At 45.4% G+C, this 8,950-nt stretch overlaps 1 protein-coding gene across 2 annotated transcripts; it reads right to left on the minus strand.

Annotated features, from left to right (window-relative positions):
- Window positions 1–1,376: 1,376 nt before the first annotated feature.
- RPS7 (ribosomal protein S7) lies at window positions 1,377–8,428 on the minus strand. Of its 2 annotated transcripts, none has more exons than XM_075086887.1 (7): window positions 8,344–8,428; window positions 7,657–7,738; window positions 7,278–7,349; window positions 5,557–5,700; window positions 3,967–4,031; window positions 2,120–2,270; window positions 1,377–1,492 (listed from the first exon to the last, which is right to left on the minus strand). In XM_075086887.1, the coding sequence occupies exons 2-7, from the start codon at window positions 7,729–7,731 to the stop codon at window positions 1,415–1,417; spliced, it is 585 nt and encodes a 194-aa protein (XP_074942988.1). In that variant the 5' UTR covers window positions 7,732–7,738; window positions 8,344–8,428; the 3' UTR covers window positions 1,377–1,414. The 2 variants fall into 2 exon arrangements, with proteins under 2 accessions (XP_074942988.1, XP_074942987.1); XM_075086886.1 differs by having other exon boundaries at window positions 8,049–8,350.
- Between the last annotated feature and the right edge of the window lie 522 nt (window positions 8,429–8,950).

Raw genomic sequence — 8,950 nt, forward strand, 5'->3', positions numbered from 1 at the left:
ACTAATTGCAACAGCGCACACGTGTTTTCCTTGTTCTCTTTGCATTGTCTGCACCAAAAGTAATGGCTGTCCTGTCCTACTAAACAGAAGTTACTGCATGACCCAAAAACCTTTGCTTTTTCAATGCAAAAGCAGTGCAGAACTTGTGTCAACCTTTTAGTTCTGCACAACCGAAGAGGAGAGGTATCAAATGGGAAGCAACCAAGCCCACAGTAAATGGGAAAAGGAAGTAAAGGTACAAAGACCTTCAGTAAGTGGCACTTGTCCTTCATCTGCTCTCAGGTAGGAAGATGCAAGTTATTAAGAGCTCCTGGTACACAGACTGTTACCTACTTAGTTCTCCACCTAACATAATGGAGCTCTCCGCCTCCATTATTAGGTGCCTTTTAGTCTATTAAGCACTTACTCTTAAGTAACAGAATAGCCTGTTCAGTACAGTGAAGTACTAAATTCAAATAAATTGCTCTGAACGTTTACACAGCCAACTCCATGCTCTCCTGAAGCTGGGAAAAAAACACTACTTGCTCAAAATCTTTCTAAACATAAATACCCAAGTCAAAAATGTAGTGTTTTCAGGACACTGTTACGCAGCCTGCAGCTGCTGTGATACAGCCAGTCCTTCCCCACCTCTCCCCATATTGCCAAGCATGTACTGAACTCTGTTAAAAAAAAAAAAAATCTAAAAAACCCCGAAACATTCCAGCAGTCATTGCTTCGCCCAGGCATCTCTATCCCTGCCTTCAGTTATTAGCCATGAGAAAGGTTACCTCAACTCTGATATACAAACATACATGCTGCTAATATATGGAGATACAAAAATCCATTTCTGAAAGCAAGATTAATACCTAAAACCTGCAGTTTTTGTCCAGCAAGATAGTCAAGCACTCAGAATTGAAAATGTCTTCCCATTTCATTCTGATAGAGGTGAGAATCTGCAGGACCTCCTTTTAGGTAAGAAGTGGCATGTAATTTTGCCATTTGAAGAGCAAGAAAGTTATCTCAAATTCAAACTATACCTCCCCCAACATACTTCCCAAAAATTCAAACCCTTTTCACATGTCATTGCTCCATGTTTCAGAGGTCACACCACCTGCTATGTAGACTTCTTCCAGTGTCAGGAACATGTAGATCTCCAACTGGTATTCTTGGGTGCAAAACTCAGGAGTTCCACTGCTCTACAGTAATTCTCCACATTCTCCCCAAAAGGCGAGTCTCAACATACTTCCATTTATTTTTCAATGCCAGGTTTTTTTTGCAGGCTCTGGACTCTTTTGTCCAGAGCTGTACTGCAACCATACCAAGAACAACCTAAGAGGGCCACCGTTAAAACACTGGTGACTTATTATGGAATTCAAAATTTAAATGAAATGACTCTGTTATATGAACAGTTGTTTATTCAGCCATTTTTTGCACTTTACAGCTGGAATTCTGGAAATTCAAACACCACATCTTTGCCTGTGAGCTTCTTGTAGACACCAGAAAATGTTTCCACCTGTGAAGACAAACAATCTTGTTTATACATGCTGTGTAAGGAAGTCTATGTTAACATACTTCAGGCACTACGGTGTTTCCCACTGCATCTTCACTCTGAAGTGAACTCTGACACTGACTATTTTCTTCTAGATTAAGGTAGCTGAGCATTTACACAGAATACAAGTTTTCTGAAGAATATTGGGAACCTCTTTGGTTTGCAACCATAGGAGACCCAGAGAGCTGAGAAGTCCTAAACATTTCCTCACAGAAAAGAACTAAGCAAAGTGATGGGGGACTTCAGGCTGTACCAAGCACACCTGTTTAAGGTCAAAATGAAGTGCTTCACTTAAAACAAACAAAAGAAAACCAACCCCCCAAACAAACAAAAAACCCCAACAAAATGCTGTTTGTTCCCATGAGGGAACCAACATAGCTACTTTACAATCCAGGGGTTTTGGCGAGTTGAACTAGAGCCTTAGTTCAAAACTGTCTCTCCTCATCTTCAGCATCTTACTCCAAATACAAACAGAAGCATCTCCACTGCCATAAACCAAGGCAGCCTTTTGCTGTATCATATAAGCAGCCTCTTAGCTCTGTCAGAACGCCACCCCATCCTGCACGGGAAAGGAAAGTTTTTTTCGTTTACCTTGTGTTCAACATTGTTCTGTTGTGCTTTGTCCAAATGGACTTTTATGAGCCTGCTGCCGTCCAGTTTTACACGGATTCTCTTGCCCACAATTTCACTTGGGAAGACCAGGTCTTCAAGAATGGCATCGTGCACTGCAGTAAGTGTACGGCTGAAATGCCACATTTGTATCATTAAAACACACCTCTTGCCAAATATTCCAGTTTGCCAAGGCTTAAACTTTCCACAGCATGCTTTAGCTGAAAATTCAGTGGTGGTTTCGGGCTTTTTTTAATGCTGCAGTGTAACATTACCACACTTTTTCATAAGTCATGCAAAAATAAAAGGTAAGCTCTACACTGAGTGCAGAAACTTACAACTGCACGAGGAGAAAAAGTCAGTAGCCAGGTCTCTGACCTTTTAGACTACATGCTGTTGCAAAGCAACAACCCTGAAACATTCTTTTATTTCTACACATTTAAGGAGATTCTATTTAAATCAGAACAAAGTTTTCCCATCTGCAGTTTTGCCAGAGACACTCACTGGAAGAGTTTAAGTGCGCAAGTATCTTCAACCACAGAGTATGTTCATAGGAAACCCAGTTTCGAAAACACTGGTTTCTTCTTCTGCCTAAACCCAAGCAGCTTAGAACACCAATGTATTAGAGAAAAAGTCTAGCTGGTAAGTTTAGCCCATGCTTAGAAGACTGAAGTCTACGTTTCTGTTCTTGAACTGTCTGTAAGTGAGCCAAAATGAGAAGAATTTACACCCAGGTTATTTTGTAAGTCTAGATGACTAGTAAGATTTCCAGCTTCCCTACGTGCAGTTTCAAGGCAATATCACTAGTAACTAAGACCTGTGCCTACAGCAGCATTTGAAACTTGCAAAGATTGGAATAGCTAAAGCGGACAAACATTAATCATATTTCTATGCTTTGCAATATACAGATCAGTTTTACAACACTACTACCCTGATCTAGTCTTAGGCTGAGAAAGGGACAGTGCTGCACACTCTCCTCCCCTTGTGCTGAAAGTGGCAGCATGCTGATCACATACACAGATGCCAACTTCTGTAGCCACTGCGCAACACTAGTTTTAATATAACACAGAGTCCTCCAAAGGCAGGACTGCAGCTAGATAAGTACTATGAAGCTGCACCAAAGATTTCAAAATACAATAGTAGATATGACAGATATAATACTGGGGCTGGGAGAAGTTACAGGAACATACCATGAAGAGGACAAACTTAAGACATGGACTACATAATGATATAGTAAGATAGAGAACAGTATAGAAGAAGCACTGACATCCACACAGACATAGCAGTGTTGCACCTCTAGCAAAAAAGAGACTAGATGAGAGCAGGGAGGCCATTTAACACGAATGACTATACTACTGCTGTTAAATTCATACCCAGAGGGACTACACATACCTACACCACTCCTCAGCCACTCTCTCCCTCACTGCATCCCTTCAGTGTGCCAGCCCTGCTTTCTGTACTATAGTCTAACATGTGATGTGGCTCTTCCTACAGCTTAAAAAAACCCAAACAATTCTTGCCAGCACACCGTGTTAACAGAAACAGCAGGGCAAACTGGGGTTTCCTAAGCCAATATTGCTGGCTAAAAATTGGCTATGGCTGTAGCTGGAAATACAGATGGAGTTCTAGGAAATGCAACATGATGCCCAAAGACGAGCTTTTTACTGCATCCTTTGGAGGTCAAATGGCAGGCACTATTTCAAACAGTAAGAGAAAGGACAAGAACACCCAGTCACTTGAATGACTCCTCAAAAACTCAACTAAGCATTGCTTGACTAAACTACCAAGTTACAAAAGACCGTCATATCGAATCAGTATTATTTACTTACCTCCTAGGACGCTTTTGCTTGTTTTTTGTGCGGCTTTTTCTTGTTGGCTTGGGCAGAATCCTTCTCTGTTAAGGGAAAAAAAAAAAGCCATTTCTCAGTATCTAGCATTTACAATCAACTAAAAACCAAAGTAAACAAACACCAACAACACATGCACTTTTTTTTTTCCTCACTAGAAACACATGCATGAAACACCAAAAAGGGAGACTTAAATACACCCAGAGCTACACCAGCAGTAGAACCTGATATTACTTGCAGAAGCTGAAGTACTGGTATTGCTTTATTTCTCATCTACTGATCCCATATTTGGTGCACTGAAACAAAAGGCCTGTATTTCACCCCCCTCCCCCTCATGAACACAACAACCAAGGTAGTTTACTGTGTCATATTAGCAATCTGAACACACTTCTTTGGGAACAGAAATCCCAAAGAAATTTACAGTTTTGGTTAGATTGAGCCTCTGGTGTGGAGCAGAGCGCTCTCAGTCCCGCAGACAGCTAGGTGGTATCTGAGATCAAAATGCCAGTTTGAATACCGAGATGTATTACACATTCCAGATCAAACCCTGGCTTAAGTGTAATCTGTTCCAAAGACAGCATCTAAAGGTATTTATACCAGCTTGGATCAGTAAAACTTATTTTCTACTTCCCTATCTGCAAGGGTATATTTTTAAAACACTGAGTTTTAGATGCAGTTGTAGCCACCTGCACAATTTTCTACCAACACATCACAGCTTCTCCATGGCTGTATTCAAAAGTAACATTTCACCTACAGCAGCAGAACCACACACATTCCCTTCTAAAACAAGGATTACTAAACTGACAGGGAATTCTCAAGCACTTAAGTGAGCCAGAGGCACCTCACTTAAAAAAAAAAAACTTCTTCTTAGCCACATGAAGATTCAGGGTAAGGTGCTCTGACTCTTAAAATTATGTTATGAAGAATTTTCACTTAGAAGAGCTTCAGTCTAACAACAAACTGTCCACTTGCCAGACAGATCTCCAGAGTTTGCCCACCCCTTCGTACTGCCCAGAGAGCCCTCTATCACCTTTTCATGGCTTAGCAAATGCCATAAATTCAGACCTTCAGTCAGGTTTTTTCTTAATCTCCTATTAACTTGAATTTTAAGTGCTTAGATTATGTAAGTGTAGTAAAGCTTCTATTAATATTTACTCCCTTTTACTTTCAAGCTTTGCTTCTCCAACTTCTGAAGGAGAAAGAGGTGCCAGAACAATTAAGTTATATCCTCCTCCACACCTCACCAAGTTTACACAGCCTTGGCCACTAGCTAAGATACTTTTAGCTTACATCCACAGAAGGACATTCATCACATTTCCAGCAGGTACAAAAATACGCATTATATCATTGTTACCTTAAATGTACAAGACAAGAAGGGTAGTGCAGCACTGAACAGGTTATCCAGAGAGGCTGTGGAATCTCCATCCTTGGATGGTTTCAAGACTCAGCTACACAAAACCATGGCTGACCTGATCTAACATTGGCAGTAGTCCCACTTCATGCACAAAGCTGGACTAGATGATTGCCAGGGAACCCTTCAAATCAACATTTCTGTGATTCTTAGTGTTTTACCTGAGCAATGAACACCACATGCTTTCCACTGAATTTCTTCTCCAGCTCACGAACTAGCCGCACTTGAATCTTCTGGAAGGATTTCAGCTGAGGAACTGGTACAAAGATAATGATGGCTTTTCTGCCACCACCCACTTCAATTTCCTGAAACAGAAGCAGAAAGTAAACATTATCTAGGGGTCAAGAAGCAGTGTTTGGTTTGATCGTGAATCCTCTGAACACAGATATTTTAGTCTTGCTTACCGCTTTGAGAAAAAAAAAGAGCTTCAGAGAGCAGTATCTGTTTTAAAGCGTTTAAGATCAAGCATTAAACAGAAAAACCTCTGTCAGAGCACTCGCTCTGCTGTAGAGGAGCAATTGGTCAATAAAGCCCACTGCTCCTTTCAGAGTCACATCCTCTGAATAGCAAAGCTCGTAGGACTCAAATGCTAGAATCCTAACTATACTGAACGCTTACCATCACATCTGCAGCGGTACTTAGATGCTGATACAAAGTTTCAAAAGTTATTTGCCTCTAATGCAGGCTCTAGACAAAATTTATAGTAATAAATCTCTTATTTTTGAGCTACTACTTCATGGAAATCATCTTCTGTCCACCACTTGCCAAATCCTGCATCACTACTCAAACAAAATGCTCCCTCCCCCTCCAAACACCAGCAGGTTTACATCACCCCAACGTGGATTACTTTTCCCCTGGTTTGTTTTGGTAACAGTTGATCAACACCAAAGTAGTATGTATAGGCTTACAAGGTGCTCCTCCCATGAACTTAACTGCAGACAGCAGAATGGAAAGCCGAGTTGTTTTTCACCAGCTACATTCCCACACAAACTAACTCTGATGCCCACAGGTTTCTCACAAATAAAACCAAGTAGCTAAGTAAACAACAGAGATATTTTTAAAAACTCCTCACTGAGGACAGTACGCATTGCTGTACTGCAGGAGGGAAGCAGTTCTTCCGAAGGCCCTTGCCCTCATATACCAAGCTTCCTTCTGCATTCCCATTCTTTAACTTCACTCTAAGCAGTCATGCATACATCTGTGCCTGTCTTGGTGGACCTGGGCAAAAACCAACAAGCAACCTACTTCAGTTTTTGGTTGCAGCAACCAGCTTCAGAAGCTCTATCCAGTCTCTAAGGCTGACAAATTTTAACACTAATTTTCTTCCTCCTTTTCCACTACTTTTCTTCCTTAAGGTTTCAGTTGTCTTTATAAACTAAAACTAAAATGTACAAACAAGCTAACCATCATGATCAAGTCAGACCATTACCTCGATCCACCTCCAATCGATTACTTGGTACATAAATTCACAGCAAACTGATTTTAGAAGGAATACTACAGTTTACATTCCTGACAAAGATTCTGCAATGCCTGCATTGCCAGCCAATATCCACACACATAAAGTCAGTTTCAGACCTCAATCCTGGTTTAGAGACAGAAAGTGGAAGTACCATTTTTAAACATGTTTATTTAAAACACCAGACTGCTATTTGAACTTTTACAATGACTTTCCAGACCAATTCCTAAAAAAATAACAATTATAAAATCCTACACATTAACAGCAAACACCAGAAGATAAACCACAACAGCATACAGTAAAACACTCACAGGCCATTAAGAAACACCTAAAGGCATCACTCAACCGGTACGTTAACATTCACAAAATTTACACAGACACAGAGCAAGTCACCAAACAATTTTTTGTGGAGAAGGTCTCACCTACCTTAGCTGCTGTGATGTTCAACTCCCGCAGCTGAGCCTTTAAGTCAGAGTTCATTTCCAACTCCAGCAGAGCCTAGGAGAGTGAAGTTGCAGAATAATCCATTATGGACAGTTCAATTCATAAGATCCCTGGAGACCAACGGGTTACTTTTTACCACAGTCATTATCAAAGATTTAACTTCTGTAAGTCACACTAACAGAGGCAACGAGTTCAAGCTGGTGGGAACACAGGCTGACTGCCCCAGCTCCTAAGTAAAACTAGGAAAGAGTACGTGTTTAGACAGCATCACGCTCGGAAGTTTAAGCTCTACACAACTGTCACGACACTGTCTCTGTAACTTGCAGTCGGTTACCGAACCGCAGAACAAAAAGAAACGTACCTGGGATATACCAGACTCGAACTCATCCGGCTTCTCGCCATTAGGCTTCACAATCTTTGCGCTAGAGCTGAACATGGCCTTTCTGCAACGCAAAAGAACATCTCAGCTGTCACCGGGGACGCGTCCTCTGCTACAAACGCGCACGGCGAGACTCGCAATCCGGCCACGCGCTTCAAAGCCAGGCCACAGAGCGCCCGCGCGAGCCCCCCACGTCGCTCCTGGGGACGCCGGACGCACCGTGGGAGAGCCGTCCCGTGGGAGGACGGACCTGCCCACGGCGGCACCCAGCGTGTGCGCCAAGTCGCCGGCGGCTACGGCCCCGGGAGCACCAGGAAGGCCGCCCGGCCGCCCACGGAACCCCACGTGTGGCCGGGCGGGAAGTGGGTCCCCACCTGCCGGCGAGGCTCTGCGCCCGGGGCCGGCCCGCTCCTCCCGCCCGGCGACCTGCCACCGCGCCGCAACGGCCTCCCTCGGGACGGCTCGGCTCGGCTCGGCTCGGCTCCCCTCCCCCAGCACCGGGCGCCCCGGCGGCCATCGGGCCTCAGGCAGGCGGTAATCGGGGGCATCCCTGCCCCGCAGCCGCCGCGGGGAGCGCCGCTCGGCGCCCGGCCCCGTATTGCGGCGTCGGCGTGGGAAAAGGAGCCGGTGGTGGCGGGGCCCAGGCCCGCGCCAGGCCCAGGCACCCACCTCTCTCAGCGCCGGCCTAGGAAAAGGGAGAGCTCTCGCGAGCGCGGCTCAGATCGCGGCCCCGGAAGGCACTCACCCCGCCCACTCGGGGTGAAGCCAGACCAGGAAGAAGGGCAGAGCGGGCGCACGCCTGCGCCGCCCGCCGGGGCAGCTTCCGCCAGAGTGAAGCTCTAGCGGACGCTCGGAGTCCTGGCGCGACGCCCGCGGTGGGGGCAGACGCGGCTGTGTGTAGCACATGCGCACTGCCGGCGGCAGCGGGGCGGGCGGGGTTGCCTTCCCGCCTACCTTCCTCCGTCTCCGGGGCCGCTGTTCTTGCCGCAGCCGGGGAAGAGGGGGAAAGAGGACTCTGCTGCGTACTGTCCATCGCTGTTACGCCGAGCCATCGCCACCACTGGCTTCTCCGTGGGCTCTGGCGGGCGTCAGGCGGTCCCCGCCGCCCTGCGTCCCTCAGGGGCTGAAGTCCTCGGCCTCTGGCGTCGAAACGCTGCTTGTGTAAACAGTCACCAGGATCTCGGCCTCGGCAGCGCGGCTGGGCTCGGTTTGCTCGAGCAGTGGCAGGGCCCGCAGACGAAGCGTGTGTCTGCCTCTCTTGCAGAGCTCCCTCACC

This window comes from Phalacrocorax aristotelis, chromosome 3, assembly GCF_949628215.1.
Source record: "Phalacrocorax aristotelis chromosome 3, bGulAri2.1, whole genome shotgun sequence".
In the NCBI taxonomy this organism is placed as follows: Eukaryota; Metazoa; Chordata; class Aves; order Suliformes; family Phalacrocoracidae; genus Phalacrocorax; species Phalacrocorax aristotelis.

Coding starts and splice junctions, on each gene's coding strand:
- RPS7 (XM_075086886.1), bottom strand. CDS start 8,191: ATGGCCGCCGGGGCGCCCGGTGCTGGGGGAGGGGAGCCGAGCCGAGCC. Junction 7,350..7,656: donor TCGAGTCTGGTATATCCCAG/GTACGTTTCTTT, acceptor TCACTCTCCTAG/GCTCTGCTGGAGTTGGAAAT. Junction 4,032..5,556: donor ATGTGGTGTTCATTGCTCAG/GTAAAACACTAA, acceptor TTCCCTTAACAG/AGAAGGATTCTGCCCAAGCC.